The following is a 22,263-nucleotide window of genomic DNA, read 5'->3' as shown; positions in this document are numbered from 1 at the left end:
GTGAACAGGATGTGCAGATGCTACTTGTGGCATAATAGGCATGATGTTGCAACGTGATTGATTTGATTCACTCTTTTATGTCTGCATTTAAATGTTCAGTTTATTTTTTACAATACCATGTATGTGTTTGTACCTGCCCATATGACTCTGCTGCACTGTTTGCTTGTGGTCACACATACCCATGCACAAGGGGAAAGGCTTTTCTCTATTGCTATTTATGTGTGTGTCCTTGCAAGATGTCCAAAGAGGTCTTTGATAAAATATCATCTGGAACACTGTATTGTGTTTGGACACTGGACTTGGAGGAAAACATGAGGCAACTGGGAAAAACAAAGGAAAACAGTCAGGGGGGTCCAGAAAAAGGATTGAGCTACAAGAAAAGGTTGAAGGGATTACAGTTATTCAGAAGGAAAAGAGCCTAAAGTGTGGGTGATGACAATCTCATAAAAGCTGATGAAAGGGGAGGAGAATCTTCTACTCTTCATGTTCGTGTGAGGCAGGACTTGAAGTCATGAACTTAAATTGCCAAAAGAATCAATTCAGATTAAATGTGAGTTAAATCCTTGCAGCTGTAAGGATACTGAATACTGAAATTGATTGCTGGGGCAGTCGTGGCAGTAGGGGTTGTAAAGAGACATCAGGTCAATATGTGTGAGGGATAGTATAGGCATAATTGGTCCTGAATTGTTTGAGAGTGGAATTCAGGTGACTTCTTAACATCTTCTTGGTCCTTTTTTTCTCTAATTCCATTGTTACTGAAACCAAATCTCCAGGCAGATGAGAAAGAAGAGTCTATAGTGTGTCAGAACCTGGTGATCTCATCTTCCCTGAACTACAGTCACTGGATAAAGTTCCTCCTGCCAAAACCTTTTCTCTCCACATTGTCACTAAATTATTAGTGTACCTTATCCAAGATTTATTTTCCCACCATAACTTTTACAAAGCAGTCTCCTCATGATAAGCAGCACACACACACACATATTTAAATAAAAGGCTTGAAAAAGTTGAGGTCAACAAGCTAAATAAAGAAAACATGAAGCAAATCATAAATCCAAAGGTGCATCTAGCTGAGCTCAAAATATAATTCTTATGATTAATTCAATATACTGTAAAGCCTCACTAATGTACCATTTGGTTACCTACACATCCCACAATTTATACAACATAAAAATCACTATTGATTTTCTTTACTTACATTTAACAACCATGCTGGTTGTTTAGAACTAGCACATTCCAGGATTTCGTGTTTTTTGACACGTTAGACTTATGCATATTCATTAGTGGACTGTGCAGTTCAGATCAAACCAGGCTTGTCTGTGTATGGGAGCAGAGCGTGTTTCTGACAGTTACTTCAAAGCTGTTTGTATGATCAGAGCACACCCTGCAAAAACTGTTCCAGCCTTAGGTGTATTCTGTTCTCTTTGTCCAGCTGTTAGTTTGCAAATATTGGTGCAACCTACTGCAAATTTTAGGGTGTTTCAGAAGTAAATAGGCTTCTATTACATCTTTACCCTGGGGACTAATACACGGAGAGTGCTCTAGCTATGGTTTGTTTGACTCTTGATATCAAACGCATTGCTAACATTTATCTGGGCAGAATCATTCTCTTCAAGCACATTACATTGTTTGAAATGGCATTGTATGAAGTAATTGCAGGTAGGAATTTTCTCTGAGTTAACAAACAAACCAAATTGAGCAGATTCAGTTGAAAGACCAATACTCACTGTGTTTTTGGTTTAGGATGTTGTGCTTTGTCTCATAGTTGCCCATCGTTAGAGTCCCAGATGAAGGGTGAGATTAAACCTTTCTGTACAGTTTCTCTGACCAGGCCATGTGCAAAAAGCAACCTGTGCTATAGAACTGCTAGTGGCTCTGCCCTTAGAATTGTCTTCCTATCCTTTGTAAGGAAGACAATACAAGGATAGAAGCTGTTCTCTTTTCCCCTTGCAGGTGGCATTGTGTTGAATCCCTCCTTCTATGGAATCCCTGGGCACACTCACACAATGATCCATGAAATCGGGCACAGCCTGGGGCTCTATCACGTCTTCCGGGGCATCTCAGAGATCCTCTCCTGCAGCGACCCGTGTATGGAAACTGAGCCCTCCTTTGAGACTGGGGATCTCTGCAGTGACACCAACCCTGCTCCTAAGCACAAGCTGTGTGGGGACCCCGGACCTGGCAACGACACGTGTGGTTTTCACAGTTTCCTAAACACGCCGTTCAGTAACTTCATGAGCTACGCAGGTACTTGGGCTTTCTGGGTTTGCTGTGGGTGTCTGTGATTAGGCAAGAACAAAGATTACCAGTATTGCCTCTGATTTCTGCTCTCTGTTTCATGAGGGGCTTTAGGTAGACATGTGTGTCTATTGACCTAGGAACCAAGCTTGATCAAACTTGATGGCCTCAGGAGCCCTTCCAGTTCTTCTTTCTTCCTAGTTTTACCCAACTTTACGTAGTTTTGTATGAAGATTGGGAAGAATGTTTAGGAGAGGGAAGGAATGAGATAAGAATTAAGAAAACAGCTTCTAAAGGTTCTACAGCAAATTTGACACCCTGTTTCCCTTGGATGTCAATATCTGATCTATGAGAACATTGAAATATCCAAATTCAGAACTTGTTTACTCACTCCCAAGGAGGTGTTGAATGTCAGATGAATATTGATACCCCTAAGGTTGTAGGATAAAGAAGCGATAGGTAGACATCTAATGAGACACAGTGCTCATGCCTTTGGGTATCCATTCAAATACTGTATTTATTGTTTGGTTTGGAGTCCCTGTGGTTCAGCTAGAGTCAGCCACATCAGATTTTCATCATTAGAGTGTGAATGATGGGATAGTACCTGGATCAGGATTGCTGGTCAAAGACAACCAGTGTGCTGTGCTGGTTTGTGCTGGGAGCGTGACTACAGCACAGGGATAAAACCTCCCCTCCAGGAGGAATAACCTGCTTAAGCAAAAGCCTGATTGTATAGTTACAACTCTGCAGGCTTCTGTAGGCACGGTTGTGTTGCTTGGGGATGCAGTTGGTATCTCTCTTCCCAACACAGCACAATGCAGACGGGCTGAGCTCCTGTGGCCTTGCCCATGGGATGCGTCTGGGGTGAGATCCTTGCTGCATTTGGGGAAGTTCAAGGGGAGTTGAAGGATCCTCTGTTATTTCACAGAAATCACAGGAGATACCTTTGGGTCACAGGGTCTTGCTGTGATGAAGGTCTGTGACATTGAGCTGACAGCATCAACAACATTTTAAAGGTGACCAATATACTTACAGCCACCGAAGGACACCTTTATACTCCAGGCAAAAACACAGATTACCCACTCAAAAGGTCATAAGAGTGCTTATTCTGTAATAAAACTGTAGAGAAGCAAAGTGTTTAATGTCATCTGGGGCACTGATTGAAATGATTTGTAAGAGAAATGCTTTTATGCCCTTCATGGAACTAGCTAAAAGTGATGTTTAATTTTCTCTTTATTTTCCTGTTCATTTGGAGAGTGTTTTCAGAGACAAGCACATACGTACAAGATACACACTCCATACATACTGAGGCAACTCCTCAGTGTGTTGTGCACTTTTGTGCATACAGCAGGCAGAGGCTTACTGCCTGAATCAGCCTCCCGGTAACATCACACAAATAAATCAGTGTCACTTCAGGTGACAATATCCCTCCACCAAATCTGCCCATGTGTATGTGATGAGGGCTGGAGTGGCTTGTTCCAGAATGCTGAAGTTTCTACTTCCATGAGAACTTGCATTGCCAGTTCTCTCTCGAGCTGACAGAGAGGCAGACCACAGAGATACCTATCTGCTCTGCTCTTGGGAGCTCCATATGCACTGGTGTTCTGAGCAGAAAGCTTTTGTTTTTCGTTGAAAAATTAAGAGAAGCAACACGACAGGCATCTCTAGAGCTCATGCATGAATCTTTTTGCTTTTCTGTTGTTGCCAGTGGAATAAAAATATATCATTATATCCAATTGCTGTAGAAATACCTTTGAAACATCCAGGTTGAGGTTACGCAGCTCTAAACATTGCCTTTCCTTCTGTTTTGCTGTGTGTTTACAGCTTGATCATACTGTGTTTGTCTGTCCAGTTACCCCCAGCTCTGTGGCTTAAATGGTAACTTTTATTTCTCTGGAATACAGTGTCTAGAGGATTGAGAAGTGTGAGAAATTGGACTTGTAAATTATTTTTACAAGTCCAAATAGCTGTGGTGTTCCCAAATAAAAAGATAAGTTAGTCTTTTAGACGACTCTTCATGAAATCAGCAGGAGTTGTGCCTGTGAATTCTGTTGCTATAATCATCTCAGCAAAATCTCCTGGATTTCTCTAATTATTGCTTCATCTGAGAATCTTGAACCTCACTTGAAATTGAGTGATCAAGTGAAATACCTTTCTCCCTCGCCTGTCTTTCATTCCCCTCCCCCAGGACACAGCCTGTGCTGATGTTTAAACAGACTGAGAGCGCAGGTCATCTTTCTGTTGTGCCATTGTCTCACTGCTTTGTCCTATATTTATTTTATTGTCCCTTTATGATGGCTATTAAGAGCCTTTGTCTCCTTCTGTGCTTCCGTGAAGAATATTTATGGCTTTTACAGCATGCTCAGGGATAGACCATTGATAATTAATGAGGAAATCCAGAGATGTCATATTAAAGCAGCTTTTTGCATACCCACAGGGATTTGTAGATATTTTCAAGCTGGTGGTGTCTGTCTGTCTGCTGTGCATGTTTGATTAGAGGAGGTTTGCTGCTCAGTGGAATTAGGAGAGACGCGGGAGAACATGTGAACCTTACTGTGGTAGTGTATTGCATTTGGGGCTGCAGTTTGAGCAGGATCCCAGCTGAAGCTGTCTCCTTTTGCTTGCATCTCAGGGATGATGTGGTAAGGTTTTAAATTAGCCAGCAAATTCACACTTCTCTTTAGAACAAATTCATATTTTTTTTGTTCCTCTTGAGTTCCACAGGGCATGGACTTGAAGACATCAGAGCATCTAGTAACGCTATTACAATATTGAGCTGCCAACTTACATGCATGCAAGCAACTCTGAACAGCCTTCTGTGACCTGCATCTTCCCAGAAAAGTGTATTACTTGACCTGTGCAAAACTGTCATTGTTGTTTGTGTCACAGCAGCGTGCAGAGGTCCCATCTGGGACTGAGCTTTGCTGAGCTACAAATTCTGCAGGCTCATATGAAGAAACACTCTGTGTTTTCAAGAGCTTTTCATCTGATGGGAAGAGTACCATAAAAATGGTTAAAGTGCTGGCATCAAGCCCTTCCATATAGCTTTTCTGGGTGACTTTGCACAACATATTTATTCCTTCTGTGATCTACACAATAGAGAAATAGTAACTGTTTCACTTCTCCAAAGCATTGTAGTTGAAGTTTTGTGATGTTCAGAGGGCACTGTTCCTGTTGCCAAATCATGTTTGGAGGGAAAACAGATGAAATGAGAAATGGATATTTGTGAGATGTTATCCAGCAGAATTATTTCTTCGTTATGAATGAAAAAGAAATGTGAAGTATCAAAAATGATTATGAGAAGTTCAGCAAGGAGTTAGAATCATCATGTTAATGGGGTGGATTTTCAATGGAAATAAGGCTATCTTACTGCACCAAAATGTTACACTCGTACTCAGTGTTTGCAATGAGGTTTTTTTTAATTATCTTTCAGAACCTTTTTCTTTAGTTCATTAGAAAATCTAAAAACCTTTAAAAAATAATGTATTTTTAACATTCTGTGTTGTTTTAATCTAAAGAAACCTGTCAAAGTCTATTGCACACAGTTTGCATGAATCTCAGTCAGTGCTTTATCACAACACTTTGCCCTTTTATCAACTCTCTTTTAGTCATGACATTCTTTTAAGCCCAGGGGTCCACTGGTAGCCTCATTTCTGACCAGAAGGTGTTGCACTGAGGCTTTCTGTTTCTCCACTTCCATGTGTGTCTGTCTCATCTAGGGATGATCTCTAGGTGCTTCATAAGCATCCCAGACAAGAGGGATGGAGTGATTATTGATTTATTTTTCCTTTTTAAACTTTATTTTCCTTTTACCTGCCTCCTCAAGTGGTAACTGCACTAATTTGTTCACAGGCCATTAACTTTTGAGTGCTGTGAGAAGCCATCCTGGCCCTTGCAAGAAGCTGTCATTCACTGGATTGTAATTCTCTCTCTTGCTCTCACTTTATCTCCCATGAGGCTGATGTGGTTTGTTTTCATTTCAGATGATGACTGCACAGACTCCTTCACACCCAACCAAGTGGCCAGGATGCACTGCTACTTGGACCTCGTCTATCAGAGCTGGCAGCCTGCGAAGAAACCGGCTCCAATTGCAATTGCCCCTCAGATTGTGGCTCGAACCTCCACCTCTGTTACCCTGGAGTGGTTCCCACCCATTGATGGTCACTTCTTTGAAAGGTGATCACGTGCTGCTCTGTATTCTTTCACTGAATTGAACAGAAAGGGGAGAAATGGGGAAACATCCTGGGGCCCCACTCCAGGAGTGTGGCTTTATCGTGTGCTGTGCTCAGTCTGGATTAAGGCTCTTTCCTAAATTGGTTCATACTGAGGTGGTTATTGATCTGTTTTCTGCTCTTCCTTTCTCAGCCTGTAGCACTCAGTTGAAGGCCATTGATTTGCCATGTAAAGGGCAAATCTTTTTCCATATATTATGGGAGGAATTTTCAATCAGCAGTTCTGGCCCTGTGATTCCTGCTGTTACTGCTGCTCACAAATACCTGTGGGCTTCAGTCTGCCTGCATATTCCCCCTGTCCTTCTCTCTCACGTTTGCTTTGCAAGGACAAAGTGAACCTTTTTTCTACTCCCATGACAGCACAGAGCTCATGGGCAGTGAAGTCTAACAGGGCAAAGTGGTGACAGGGCTGGGGAGAGGGACAAATGCTGCCTCCTCCCCTGAGCTGCAGGTGGGGGATGAGAACTGAGCAAGGCAGAGTCACAAACCTGAGCCTCTGAATATCACATGAGCGTCATTTTGTAATACTCTGAGCAGAACACGAAGGTCAGACAGAGTATGTGTGTCTGTGTACGACAGGCATGCAGCTATGTCTATCCATAATGAAAAATTAAATGAATGTAGGTCTTTGGACAAGAGCTGCACCATGTTGCAACTCAGAGCCAGAGCAACTCTACTCCAGGATAACCTGAGCAACTGGGTAGTTCATCTAAATACTCTGATGCAGCGCTTCAGGACCTAGAGAATCCTAGCAGAGAACTTCCTAAATGATTGACCTTCTCACATTACCATTAATTCACCTTCTCTGTTTGCATTTCTTCTGTACTTTTTGCTTTGTTACTTCATAGAGAGCCAACTTGGAGTGTCCTTCAGGACTGTAGCAGTATATCTCACAGGAGGCCGGATTTACAAGCATATTAGCACCCAAAGAGCTGTCTCAGCACTGCTGCTTTGTTCAGTTAAAGCACCTTGAAAGCCACTGCCTCCATCAGGGGTGAAACTCCAGCACTCCTAGGACACCATGGCCATTTCAGTGGCCAACTTGCACTTTATCTGAGTAGGCAGACAGCTGTTGTTTCCTGCTCAGTTGAGCTTTTCCACCTCTATTGCATATTAATTGAGGGAGGGCAAACAAATAATATTAGGAGTTCATAAAGAGAGGTCTCCTGCTCTGAACAGTGCTTTAATTGAAGTTTTACAACTGAATCCCCTTATTTCCTACATGCCAAAAGGACTTTTGTAAAGTTAATTCAGAATCTCTTAGCCCACGATAATTTTTAGGTGAATTGAGTTTCTCCAATTTAATTTAGATTTCAGAAGATACTTATTGTGTGTTAAATAAATACCATCTGCTTCTTAAAACACACTGATGCAGGGTTAATTGTTATGTAACCAAATCTGTCTGTATTACATATTTCTTATAACTCAGTCAATATGTTTTTAATAATCTCTAGTTAGTTGCTTCTTAAATAACATGCAGTGGATAGGCTACTAAATCTAAAATTTCATAACAGAGTTATCATATGTTAAATAAAAAGTGATTTTCTAGGAAAAAAAAGTCCTTTGAGTTTTCAAATCTGTGTGCTCAGGATTACTGAAGAGATTTAAAGAAACAGCCTCAAGTATTTTGAGTGCAATTCCCAGTTATTAATAATGAGACTCCCAGTGCTAACAGATACAGAAGTGTTGGCTGTGGCCACTTAAAAATGTCATTGAAATATATAAATATCCTAAAACATGCCCAGGATTCTGATATATTAATCAAAACAAGGATGATAGTAGTGTTGTAGTGACTGACACTGGCAAAGCTCACGTGCTGAACTTCCAGTACCAATGTGTCCAGTGCTGCTTGGTTAGAGATACATGCCTGTATCCATTTGTAAAATTGGGTCACTGTGCAAGACAAGTAGGAGGTAAAATTGGCCAAGTTTAATCTTATCTGTGTGTGGGAATACTGTAAATCTTTGCAGATATTTTTACACAAAGTGCACACCATGGCCCAAATTTTACTTGCCTCACTTGAATGAATAAACTCATTCACTTCAATGGGACTATTCATGTAAAAAACAGAAGACTGATACTCAACTGCTGAGTGCTTTGGGCCTGGTTCCTAACTCACAGAGGCCCCTTCCATGCTGTTTTGACAGCGTAAAAGGGCCTTAAAAGGATGAATGGCTCTGGCTACATTAGCAAGTATTGTGGTCCAATATTAAGTAGATCTCTAGTGCAAAATAGTTGTTAATGAAGACCTGACGTCAATACTGTAGGGGTCTGGGGGTGGGGGTGTTGTTTCAGCCTAGCTCTAGCCTGGCCCCATGACATTGGCAGTTAGAGCACATAAGGTGTGGTCCTGGAGCACGTTGCTCTGGTTTCAGGCAGAACTGGGTCCAGCTTCCATGCTCCAGGGCTGCTCTGAGTGCCGTCAGTGGGGAAGATGAAGTTTCACTTCAAAAGCATGCTCGTGGTCCAAATTACAATGCTACTGTAGGCACACTCAGTGTAACTCAAGTTCCTTTTATGTCCCTTTTATTCTCTAGAGCTGTGCATAGGCAGTGACCTCTACTTAATAAAAGTCAGGAAGGGAAAATTTAGCCTTGTCTTTAAAAATGTAACACTGGGCTGGCTGTGTCTGCAGGAGAGGTCCTGACAGGTCTGGGGTTGAAAAGGGAGATGCAGCGTAGAAGTAAAGACCGTGTACCTTTTCCCCGCTTAGATGTGACTTTGTTGCATACAGGTGCCACAATATTAGGTGTTTTTCTCTTACAGCCTCAGTTCCAGGAATTACATGATTAGTTATGTGGATTTGGGGACAGAGAGTAATGCTAACTCAGAGGTCTTCTAAATTTGGGGTTGGCTATCCTGTGTCCTCACAGCTTGACAAGACTAGCTACGTGAGCTGTGCGTAGAACTCTTCTTCCTGACAGACCCTACTTACCTGTTGAATGTGTTCCACTGGTGTTTGCTGTATTACCTTAAAGAGTCATTTACCTGCCCATAAATTTGCCAACAGTGTTTGATCCTAAACTCCAGCAGCTGCTTGAGCTTCTAAACATCTCTGACAATCAAATATACCAAGAACTAGCATTTCATCTTGTAGCTACTACACGTGGGATTGGAATACTTACTGTTCTCCATCCTCCCGTTAAAAGAACCACGCACAAAAGTTGTCACATGTGCATATAATAGTATGTAATAATAAAATAATAATAGAGCCAACAAAAAAAAAGTGAAAACAAGTGAGAAAAAGAAAACTCTTTTCATTTCCTGGCTGCATCTATTAGATGCGTTCATCTGCTGTCGCTAAGCATCCATTCATGCGCCTCCTGTTTGATATGCGGAGGCAGGATGTAAACAGTTATTGTAATAGGGCTCTGCAGCAAATTCTGCTTGGACAGAAAACTTTGAATGCATCTGCTCTTCCAAGTTTTCATTGAGGTGACTGCATTCATTTCCATGAATCTGATGCTATCGCATTCTCAGCAAGCAAATATTTTGGTCAGTACGGTGTCCCAGATCTAGATGGCTGGGCTTGATAATCACTTGCTTAAACTTTGCTGGAAAGTTTCAATGCCTTAGAGAGGAGAGCACCAACTCTGAATTTCAAACAAGCAGGTACAATTTAGGCACTCTTTACTGACAGGAATGACAGATTTTCACTGGGTTTGTGTTGCTTGCTGGACTGGTGCTGGCCTGGAAGAGAAATGTCTGTTTTTCCCCAGTAATCTCCAGATTTTGAATCCACTTCAGTGAAATATCATGCTGTAGGAATGAATTCCTCCTGCGCTCTGAACTTCATAAGCTGGAATTTCCCCAGTACTTGGCTTATTAGAAAGCACGAAGTCTAGATTTTCCATTACCTTGCACTTCGTGGAGTCATGTGCACCAGTGTACAAGGTGTCAGATGTGCTATCATTCCTAATTAACAGTGTTTTGAACCAATTTACGCTCATTTTGTCTTGATGGCAGTGGCTGAATAAGGTGTAAGGAGCTGTATTAGATTTTCATAAGCTTGTAAATGCAACTCCATAATTAGTTTTTGACGCTGTTTGTAGGGTTTGTATTGAAGAGTCTGCAAACCAAAAACTTTCACCCAGGAGTCATCCCCTGTGTAACTCCTCTCAGTCAGTGGAGTTACATCAGGGCTGAGTTTGGCTTCCAAATTGGAAAAGTAAAAAGAGAAAGTTTGCTCATAGCCTTTCCCACATGATGCTCCTTGTGATTTCTCTTACCTCCAAGTCCTTGCTGGTAAAAGGAAATGTTTGTCCATAAGCCTACAGTTTTTTCCACCATGGCAGCCTGTGATGAAATTGTATAGCTGCTAATTTGAGTAAAAAGCAGTCCTAATTGTGGAAACTTGGCTTTTAGAGCTCCAGCCTCATCCAGGACCAAGCAGTAATGCAGGAGTCTCTTTGCAGAGAAACTGAAAGACTGTTATTGTAGGGACTTCTATCTTGACTGTTGGTAGATGTGTCTGAAAAACAACTGCACGGTAACAGTGCTACATTTTGATCTTTCAATACCTTTTATTCTGGGTTCTTGAATTTTTTGCCATATATTATTTACACAAGTTGAGTTAAGACACTTAAACCACTGCTACATAAACAGCCAAGAAAGGAAACAGAGAGACAGTGTCATAACAATAGTGAATTGACACAGAGAGAGAAGTTACAACATACCCAGATTTGTTCATGCCTCCCTCTTCTTTATTCTACCCCATTGCCACATTTTATTCCTTCAACTGTTTTCAGCAGGTGCATCCCTTTCAGCACTTCCCGTGAGTTCAGTCTTTTACCATTTCTTTGTAGGGGTGGCTGTGGGCCACGTTGAAATGGATACGAGTGTTACCACTGATTTCATTCCAAGTCCCTGTTGACAGTCTCTGCTGCTGCCTAATTAAGCCAACAGAAAGTTGACTTTCAAATAGATCCCTGTCAACAAATAGGAAATGCTAAGCTGGGGAGCCAGCTGAGTGTGTCATCCCTAGCACCAAAGGGAAGGGAGATCACACAGCCTGTGAGGGCTGTGAGAGTAAATTTACAGTCCTGAGTCCTCTCTGAGCATCCAAAATAACTTCTGCGTAAGGATCACAGTGCCCTTTGCAAAGCAGTGCTGCAATGAATTGTGCAGTGGGAGATGGCTGAAATTTGCATAGCTGATTATAACAGTTATGGCTCAGTCCATACTTACTTGGGTAACTTAGAGAGTACAGTATGTATTACATACATATTGTTTGCCTAGAACCTCGGTCCTTTATTAGGTGTCCTTTCCTTTAATCATCAGATAATTCACTTTTTCCTTACATTTTGAGTGAACAGCACTTCTTAAGGCAGAACAATAAATCCTGAATAATAAGCAACTTACTGGGACGAAGAACCATAAATTCTGGATCATGCATAGTTCTAAAGTTTGTTACCTCACAGAACACAGGTCTGAACTGTGTGAGTTGCATCCTCAGCTTAATGTTGTAGAAGACAATAGAATGACTCTGATCTACATCAGCCCAAACTCTGATTTTGTGAAGGTATTAGCAAAAAGATTTGTGAATTAGTGGATTTTCCTGCTTGACTGCTTTTGCTGATAGTACTTTGTTGACAGTAGCTGGGGTTAGATGTGTTGTGTGGGTGAAGTAACGTTGGCATTGGGCAGTGAAGCGCCTTTATTAATGTCCTGTCATACCGTGTGATAGTGTGGAGCTATGAGACGTTCCAGTTAGAAAGAGCCATCCACTGATGCCAAAGCTGCCAGGGATCAAATCCAGTTTCCCCTGCAGGAAGGATTAAGAGCATGACCTTTTCTTTATGTTCATAACCCATCCCTTTTCCAGGCTTGCAATGACCTGGGCTGTGATACACCTTCAAAAGCAGGTCCTTGCATACTTAGCCAAGTTGTTCTTCTCTCTGCCTGATCTTCTTAGAGCCTAGGACTTTACCTTCTCCTCTAATCACTGGTAAGCCTAAGGCCTTCACAATCCTGAAGACAGTACAAGTTCAAGCAATAAATCCATGGTAGGAGCAGAAATAGACCTGAAATCTCCTGAGGCTGGTTTCTCTGCTCTTACCGCTAAGCAACACATATTTTTCCTTTGTCAGGGTTTGATCCAGTTGTAGTGCAGGACGGGGGAAATAAATATAGCTGAGCATGATTTCACGGGTTGCTGTCATTTTGTGTTGGATAGTGGGCTCACAGATGCTGTCTGCACAGGCTGTTAGCCCAAACCTACAGAAGGTCAGCATCAGAAAACACTCTTGTCAGTGCCTTGAGAAAAGAGGGTTAAGTGGAACTGAATTCTAAGTCTTATTGCTTTTAATATAGTTGGATAAGCAGCTCATTCAGCTGTTACTAAGTTGGTGTGTTTTCCTGTTTTCCTGGCCTCCTAGAGAAGTGGGATCAGCATGTGATCTGTGTGCAGAAGGAAGAGTCCTCATGCAATACGCCTTCAGCGCCTCTTCTCCGATGCCCTGCGATCCCTCGGGGCACTGGAGCCCACGGGAAGCAGAAGGTGAGTCATAGGGCTGGGGACAAAGACGTGATGACGAAGATGATGGGAAAGAGCAAGAGGAGGGCCACAAAGACAGTGGAAAAGTCTGTGAGAGAGTAACTGATTATACCTGTAAGTGGAATGAACAAAAGTAGAAGACAGATGATACAGATACCATGCCCTGAAGTAATGCCACTGGTTCAAATGCTTTTGTTTTGGCCCCTATGTCCTGACCCTTTGTATGAATTAAATAAATTCCCTTAGCTGAACCTGAATTTTAGAAGGCAGCAGAGTGCCAAGAAAGGCTGACCGGTCACATCTGCCAGATTAATTCCTCGGGGGAGCTGTTTACTCCTTTTACTCCAACTCTGAAAGCGAAGAACTGCATGTTATTTATTTGGACCTGATTTCTGCTGCCCTCACTTGCATTGAATAGTAGTGGATTGCATCAGCAGACAGGTTGAAAGGAGGTTGCCCTTTGGACATATACTCTGCAGCATGAATGCAGGTGACTGCATCAAACACTGCCTAGTTTAGAGTATTTTGCAGGTCATTCTTACTGCTGCTCTTGGAGAATGTTGAGGGAGAATGGTCTGCAGAGTTTGTCATAAAATGCCATTGGAGCCCCATCATTAACTCTTCCATATGTACCTTCCATTACATAGGTGGGTGGATGTGGTACAACATATTTAAGATGATACCAGGAAGAGGTCAATAATCGCAAATTCTGGTTTGGAAAGAGCGGAATATTGCTTCAGTCTGTCCATCAGGAGCTATCCCTTCACAGTCTGGGCCCAGACCCCCTGTAAACACATTGAAATCAAAGGCCGATCCCAGCATTTTGCAAACTCGTTGTGCAAATACCTCCTTACAGTAAGGGCTTCTTTGTCCTGAAGCTAGAGTATGTAGCAGTTATTCTACATGGAAGATTATTTGTAATCTAATATGATGTTCTATGCAGTGCTGGCACCCTGGAGCCCTCCCTAGTTGTAAGGTCAACTTGGGCAGCAAGCTGCATCCCAACTGCAGGATGGGACAATGTGTGTGGGCCAGTGTCTGCTGCCTGGTTTGCCCATCTCCCAGCATGAGGACAACAAAGGTTGTGTTTCACTCCAACTCACTCCCTCCAGTTTGGACACCTAAGGTCCAAGGCTGCTGGGCACAGTGCAGAATGCACCTGCCCCTTAGGTGGATGTTGCTCAAGAGCTCCATCCTGGGAAGCTGCAAGTGTGACTGGATTATCAAGTAAACAGGATTAGCAAAGTTTGGATCGCTTGCAGTAGTGGTGCAGGGTGGAAGGTGGAATTTCCACTTAGCCAAGGATTACAAGACTTTAAAAGCTAGTTTCATTTGGAACAAAACCTGAAACATTTGAAATTCTCCATAAAGGAAAATTAAAAACAAAAAGCGTTTGAAGCTGGCCAAAATGTTTTGTTTAGCTCATATAATTCCTCTTTCATGAACTTTGGTTAAATTATGACCTTTGAAAGTGTCCCCTTTTAGCGTATGATCTCGGGCAAGAGCAACTTTCAATATAAAAATGAAAAAGTGTTTCAAAGTGCAAAAGTGAAACATTTTTTTTCTTCCAAAAATGTCAAAGGACAGAGTTCCAATAGAACTTTCTTCCCATTTTTTATTTTTTCCTTCCAGAATAAAATTTTGGCCAAATAAACCCAATTTTGCAAAGTGTTTTGATTTTGAAAGAACTGCTTATTCCATTGAGAGACGCAGTTCCGTCAAAATTTCTCCAACGAGCTCTGATTTGAAAACTTCTGGATCTCACACGTCTTGCCAGCGGCATCATTCCTAGAGAAACTAAGCTACTCTAAGATTTATTACTCAGCTGCGTTTTGCGTTTAATTTCCTCTTCTCGCAGTGTGTGCCTGCATGTTCTTAACTATGAAGGGTGCAGTCTGATCCTTATCTGTCTCATTCAATTGCTGTGGTGCCATTGCTCTGGAAAGAAAATTTGGGAATCCTATCCTCTTGCTGTGATAATAAGTTGTCTCTACTTTAGGGTAGAAAATATACCAAGTGTATGGTATATATTGCTCTGTAATTTTCTGTCATCACTACCACACTCCCTGACATTCAGGATCTCTGCCTATTTGCTCTTGGTCTGAGTTACAAATAGCACACTTATATCATTGTCTGGCTGCTTTGTCTATCTGTGAGTACTCAAGCATGCAAGCTTTAAATTCACTTTCTCAAGCGTTCATGTGTGTAAATCTGCACTACTTGAGTGTTCATGGAAAGTGAATACAAAAGAGGAATGAGCATGGCCAAAATGAACTCATTTTAGAATTTGAGACAAGACTCATGGAAAATATTTCATAGCAGTCATCCACCGTCTTACCAGAAAACCACATTTGTCCCGTGTCTCTGAAGCAGCTCTGAACCTTAGTGATCTGATTTAATTTTCATCGTAGCATTGTTCCACTGCACAGTTACCCCAAGTAGCTGATACCAGCTGCGGTCTGGACTACGTGTGAGCTGTGCCCATTGCAAAACTCTGCCATAGGGACTGTGTCCGTCCTGGTGCCCTGCTTGTGTCTGAGACTAGTGGGGTCCAATCCCCCAGACTGATCTCAGCTAGTTGTGCCCCTTGCGTGAAGGGCTGTTTGCTCCTTGGCAGTGATTGTGGGAAGGCATTGGAGGTCAGACAGTTCTGATTTACTCTACCTTTGCCATAGAGCAAGAAAGGCCTAACCTATCTGGATGCTCACCAGCAACACCAGCTGGATAAACAAACCTTACAGTACCTCCACAACTCAGTCACAGGGGTTTTTTATCTATGAAAGGTGATGTGTCCTCAAACCCCAGTCAGTACCTGTGGTTACTGTGCAATATGTGCTTATATCAGTCAGTGCCTAATGCCTGTCTCACTATTGACCAGGTGTGAGAATATAATAAAAAGTTCTGCTGCCTTAAGCTGCTCTAATGCCCTGCTTTTCCCAGTGGCCAATATCTCACTAGGGAGTGATTCATTCTCTATTTACAAGTGGAGTTGTCCCATTGAAACCTTAGAGTTCCCTTGGATGATTCTTTTTTCTTGACCATCAAAGAAATGTGACAGGTGAGTTGTTGTGACCTTGGCTGTATCCCAAGAAGCTCTTGATCTGAGCTGGCCTCCCTGTACAAGTGTGTCAAGTCTCTGTCCATGTGCCAAAGCAATGGAGGGATGTTCATCCCAGCCACTTAACTGCATGAAGGTTTGTGTTGACAAACCAAGCTGTAACCAACACTTTGGGAGAAGCCTCCCTTCCAGCCTGCCTTCCCCGCTCTCTCAGCAGAAGATGGGTTCTGTCTTATTCTCATAAACCTCACATTCACGTTTTATGTTGAGTGAGACGTGGTGTTGGTGTGAGATGCTGTTTTACAACTGATCTTTCTGATGATGTCACAAGCAAAAGAACTTTCAGAACCTGAGTGTACAGGGGCAGAGTAACTACCACACTATTTATTTTGATATTCAAATATTTGTAATTTTCATAGTATTCACCCATCTCTAGAAATAAGGAGCTACACAGAATAAGGTTTCTGTCCTCTTCCTCAATTAAAGGAATGTTTCTTACCCAGGTCTAAATGTTTGATGATATTTAAAGAAAGAGTCTCTTCATCACAACTTCATTGAGGTTTGAAAGTGTACTAGATTGTGAGCTATTATTCAACCTCATTTTCCTATCTGTGAGATGGCAACGATAAGATTCACAGATCTTTCCAAAGCCCTCTGAGATGCTGGGGTTAAAAAACACCTTCTCAGGGCTGCAGTCAGGAGCTTGCTGTGTGTCTGCGAGAAAGCCTTGAGAGGGCCCAGCCGAGCGCATGCGGATGGCAGCGAATGTTGTGAGATAACATGAGTCCAACGGGGTATTTGTTACTCAGAATGATTATACACAGTACTTGCAAGCTTGCCAGAGGGAAAAAAAAAACATGAGCATGTTAAATGGAGCTCTGGCTTGCTTCAAAATACATCACTGCTGTGGTCTCTCCAGATGCTGATGTTAGTGACATTCCCACTACTCTGTGGCGTGTGAGGAGGAAAAGAAGGGCTGTGGGGTGTGTGCAGGTGAGGGAGAAGCATTAGAAGTTGTGCATCTGCAGGATGGTTGGTTGGATCATGGGGAGCACTGCCTGAGATGCCAGGAAATCTATTCTGCCTCTGGGTTGGTTTGATATGAACAGGAGAATTCCCTGTGCTGTTCATCCTTGACAAGAGAGGCACATTTCTAACACTTCATTGGATCACAGACAATGAGAATAACCTTCACACATTGCCCTTTTCTCTTTAAATTAGTAGTGATGTCCTGTTTGTTCATGTTTGCTTTATCTTGCTTTCTTCCTCAGTTGCAAACATCTGTTCTTTTTTTCCCCTCTGCCTTCTCCGTGTCTCTCCCTCTCATTACCTTTCTTTATCTTCACTATTCCCTTTCTTCTTTGCTCTACTTTGCCTTCTCCCTATCCTGCTTGCTCCGTTTTCGTGTGATTATTTGGGAAAGAAGAGGGAATTTACAGCTCTCACTGGATTTTGTTACCAACTGTTCCACCCGTCTGACCTCTCTGGATCTTGCAGTCCATGACTGTGTGCCAAATTGTAATGTTACCATAGTATTTGGGAACCCAGCAAGCATTGTGGCTTTCATTAGTTTTTAGTAATACCTCCCATGTAGTTGAACGTGGCCAGTGGTGAAAAATGTAAAAGTAGAAGTGCCTGCTGTTTCATCACAATGAATACAGAGACATCCCAGACCTGTGCTCCTCCAAAAACAGGGGTCCAGTGTGCTGGATTAGCTTGTAAATGGCAATAGGAGTTGCCCCTCAACAGCACAGTGCAACAGCTTCTTGGAATCAACAAAAGCTCTCTCCTTGTTTTTGTTAAAGAGAAAAAGGTTGTATTTTAGAGTGGGAGGCAAATTAATAAGTAGGAGCATGGATGTGAACTGAAGGCAAAGTGACTGTTTATCGGGTGAAGTACCAAGTGGCAGGGGTAGAAAATACCATTATTTGGCACAGGGCAAGGGACTAGAAATAGGAAGTGGAGGACCAGATGCACTGGCACATTGTATGTTGTGTGATGTCCAGTCCAACTGGGCACTTAAACTGGATTTGCGTCTCTCACCCAGCCAGCAGACTTTGGCTTTATATTCCTCCTCTAACTGCTGTACCTGTTCTGCTCAAGTAAATAATTAGTTTCCTGGACAGATATGCTCTCCTGCCACCAGCTTGTCTTTCAGGGCTGATGCTAATGAATAACACATGTTCTCTAACTTCTTTTATACCCTGTTTTCGCTTCCTTCTTTCTTTCCAGGGCACCCTGATGTTGAGCAGCCTTGTAAATCCAGTGTCAGAACATGGAGTCCCAACTCGGCAGTCAACCAACACACAGTGCCCCCAGCCTGTCCTGAGCCTCAAGGCTGCTACCTGCAGCTGGAGTTTCGTTATCCCCTGACTCCAGAGTCCCTCACAGTCTGGGTGACGTTTGTTTCCCCAGACTGGGACTCCAGTGGAGCGGTGAATGACATCAAGTTGCTCACCATCAGTGGGAAGAACATTTCTCTTGGGCCACAGAACGTCTTCTGTGACATTCCCTTGACCATAAAGCTGGATGCAGGACAAGTGGGTGAGGAGGTGTACGGGATCCAGATCTACACTCTGGATGAGCACCTGGAAATTGATGCTGCCATGCTGAGCTCCGTGCCCCACAGCACATTGTGCTCAGACTGCAAACCCATCCAGTACAAAGTGGTTCGGGACCCTCCTTTCCAGTCTGGCTCTCCAGTGGTCATCTCAAACCTCAGCAGGAGACTTGTTGACACGTAAGTACTGCTTTCCAGAGATCTGAACAGAGAGAAAGAATAACCTGTGCTTCTCATCCTGTTAATGGCCAGCATCACAATTGATTGTTAGGATTTTGAACTAGATGGATGTCCCAAGTATCTCCAAGAGAGGGAATTCTCAGTTTTTCTCTGTAACCAGGAGCATCACATTCAGGTGACATAAACACAGATTTCATGGATAGCTTTTGAGAAATTTCTGGGCTAATTGAGCAGACACATGAAATTCAGACTTTGCTTAACTGAAAAGGATAATGCAAACTACCTCAGCTATTATAAGTGTTTAAGATAACCTAAATGAGGACCTCTGGAGTAAGACGGTGATCATTTCCCTAGAAGTCTTTTGAAAGTAACATTTTGATGGAGAAGGAGACAGGATGGCTTTCAGTGCTAGAGTGCCAATTAACTGCTAAAGAGAATGCAGAAAACCACATGTGCATGCTCAGGTATATAAACATACTTCAGCCCCTTTTATCTTCTGCTTTGGTGTGTCACTAAAGCAAATTGTGTTGGAGCAGGATTATTCTAACATAGTAAGGCACTAGTTAGAGGGACTGAGATTCATCCCAGATGCGGTTATGCTTGTCTAGCTAAGGAATGTATGATTGTTGAGGAAAGTCCAACTTCAAAATATTTCATGACTTCAAGGAGATCCGTGATCGACCCATAGGCATTCTGCAGAAGCAAGAAAAGCATCTTTTGCATAACATGATTCCGTGGAAGTGATTCACTCATCTGTGGGAACAACATGCAGCTCTTTTGAAAAATGAACACCAGATAAAAGGAAACCTGCTAAGAAAACTGCACTCTAATTTAGAAAAGATGATCTAATTAGTACAGCTAATATCAAGGAAGCATACATCATTATGGTCTTCTAAAGCATATTTAAATATAATAAAAAATGATTAATTAACAATTCAGTAATCATGAGCTACTGTCCCTTTCATGGCCCAATTACACAGCTCAAAAGATGCAAATTGTCCCTACGGGTTTAAGAATTCAAGGTGACTAACAATAGTGAATACAAACCCCAAAACCCAGGACATCACAGAGATTACTCATTTGCTGGAAGTTAAGCATGTGCTTAAGTGCTTTCTTGGGTTGTAGCCTTGTTCCAACAATTGCTGGCACTTAACATGAGATGAATATTGGCATATTGGAAACATGGAAAATGGTGAATTTTCCCATGGTTTTGCTGTGAAAGCATCTTTGCCTGAAACCTGGCCAACTCTAGTTGGAAAATGGGACTGCTTTGGTTTGAAGTATTTGCATACCTTAGCACAAGTTCCCACAGATTCAGGTCCAGTTTTGAGCTCATAACAAAATGTGAAAATAAAAATATTTTTAAAATAAGAAGAACAAAAGAAAAGCCCCAAACATAACCTGTATATTGAGTTCTATTCATTTGTCTTTTAGTATGATTTTGAGGGTTATGTCTAGATTCTAACTAGCTGGAGTGAAAGGGATGCTCCAACAATTCGATCAGTAGACGGGGATTAAAGACAGTTTTCTTCTGTGTCATTGAATAAACCACATGGGGTAATATTACTGTACCTGTCCAGATATGTCAACTAGTTCCATAACCACCTAAAAATCAGACATAAATTTTGTGTTAGCCTTTCTGGGCTCTGCCTGTGATCAACAGACAGAAATAGGTGCTCCTGAAGGCTGGCACAGCCAACCTAACCAAACCCTCTAGTCTGGCTGGCTTCAGGATGCCTGTGTCTTTCCAGGGACTAGAGGGGAAAATCCTACCAAGTGAACTGTGATGAGACATTTGGAAAGCTAAAATGAAGTTCTTAGTCACCGAGTGAGGAGTCAAAAATGCAGATTCTTATAGCTGATTTTGATTCACGACTTTTGCATGTGTCTGGAAAGCAGGGTGATGTTTTTATCCTAATATGCGTATGTGCACTGCACTGACCTGTATCCTCTGGTGATGGGGGTCGTGGATTTGTAGACTGATGCTGTAGGTCCAGGCTGCTGCTGGGTTCACACCTCGAGACTTTGCATGGGATTGTGGTTATACAGTAGAGGCAAAGGCAAGATGAATTTTCCATTAGCAGCTTGTGCAAAGAGTAGCCACAGTCCTCATACTCTGTAAGCAGGAAGGAAGGGAAGATGTTTCAGGGACAGAGATGTTGTGCTTTGCTACTACAAATATATATATATATGTAGAGGTAAATCAGTCTCTCTCAACCTGTTTGTATCTGCCTGTTTGTCTCATTCTGTGCAGCTGGAGTTAGGCGTATCTGTGCAGCCCCTTTATCTCTCTGTGAGCCCCAAGCCAGTTACCCCTCCTTTATGCTTGTGCATGTTTTCCATATTAAATAAAATGACACCCCCACATGTTCTGGGGAAGGTTATTTTGAAAGCAGTCGCATATCTTTACTCTTGCCTCCTCTGACCTTGATCTTCACTTTCTCTTTTTCTCCCAAAGAAAATATTTGCTTGCACTGTTATCTGTGAGCAAGATCCTTTCCCCAGGTGTGGTGATGCTGAAAGAAAAATTAATTTCTCCTACCTTCTTCCCGTCAAAGAGAGGAAACTTCTCTTTGAGCTGAGAAGAGAGACAGCTTTTAATGGATAGCCCTTGCCTAGTCAGCACTGGGTACTCCACAGAGGAGAGTAAATAACGAGAACAGTGGAAACCTTTTATTAAGAAATGCAAAATAATGCCAGACTTTCTGTTCTCAAGCTGAATTTTAATCTCAGCTCTTGGCTCAAGCTGAGGCTAACGAAGATTTCTAAGGGACGAGACCTTATCCTTGGACCTTACAGAAACTAGGCAAGATACACTCAATTCCACTGAGTATGATCAGCCAGAATTGTTTGTATCTGTGATACAAAATGAGAGTCAGAGCCTTGGAAGTGAGCAGAAAGCTAAATAAATCAGTGAGGAAAAAAAGAGGTCAGGCCAGGTGCAGCACAGAGCTGCTGAGTCTTCACACCGCAGTGAGTGATAAGAAAGGAGCCTCATCTGCAAGTCTCAGCTTACAATTTAATCCAAAGTTTGGATTGTTTTCCTATATAGAGGATTTCACTCTGTTCTCTAGAAATAACACGTGTGATAGTCACAATGGTGAACAACATGATAGTTGTTTCCTCTTCCCTTTGCCCCTACTGCAGTACTTGTACACTCATATAGTTGCAGTTGGAAAGCGGTTGTGTTGGTAGCAACCACTGCTTTTCAGAGACCCGTAAGACAAGCATGCCCACAATGAGAAGACCTCCTGAGGATGTCACAGGGACAGTTAGGTGTCAATCCCATGGCAATCAGCCCTTCTGCAGGAGGACAGTCTGGGGTGAGCAGCCTGTGTTCCCCATTGCACTTGCAGTAGCCAAATTTGCAAGCAGTGAGCAGTCAGGTGTGCTGGTGAGGTCTGCGCTCTCCCCTCTGGCAGGCCAAGCTGAGAGGCTCTGAGGTTAGCTTTGGAAACCTGCCAGAATAGCTGGAAAAGTCTCTTAGAAATGGAAATTTTCC

General features: G+C 42.4%; 1 protein-coding gene across 1 annotated transcript in view; it reads left to right on the top strand.

Moving 5' to 3' along the window:
* Window positions 1-22,263, top strand: part of PAPPA (pappalysin 1) — a 174,741-nt gene that overhangs the window by 53,359 nt on the left and 99,119 nt on the right. Inside the window, exons 4-7 of the mRNA XM_010203345.2 lie at window positions 1,951-2,244; window positions 6,219-6,411; window positions 12,845-12,966; window positions 18,254-18,761. Coding sequence (XP_010201647.2) covers window positions 1,951-2,244; window positions 6,219-6,411; window positions 12,845-12,966; window positions 18,254-18,761 — 1,117 coding nt within the window. The remainder of the gene's footprint in view (window positions 1-1,950; window positions 2,245-6,218; window positions 6,412-12,844; window positions 12,967-18,253; window positions 18,762-22,263) is intronic.

The sequence above is a fragment of the Colius striatus genome, chromosome 19 (assembly GCF_028858725.1).
Source record: "Colius striatus isolate bColStr4 chromosome 19, bColStr4.1.hap1, whole genome shotgun sequence".
Classification (NCBI taxonomy): Eukaryota; Metazoa; Chordata; class Aves; order Coliiformes; family Coliidae; genus Colius; species Colius striatus.
This window is presented reverse-complemented; position numbering and strand designations above follow the sequence as displayed.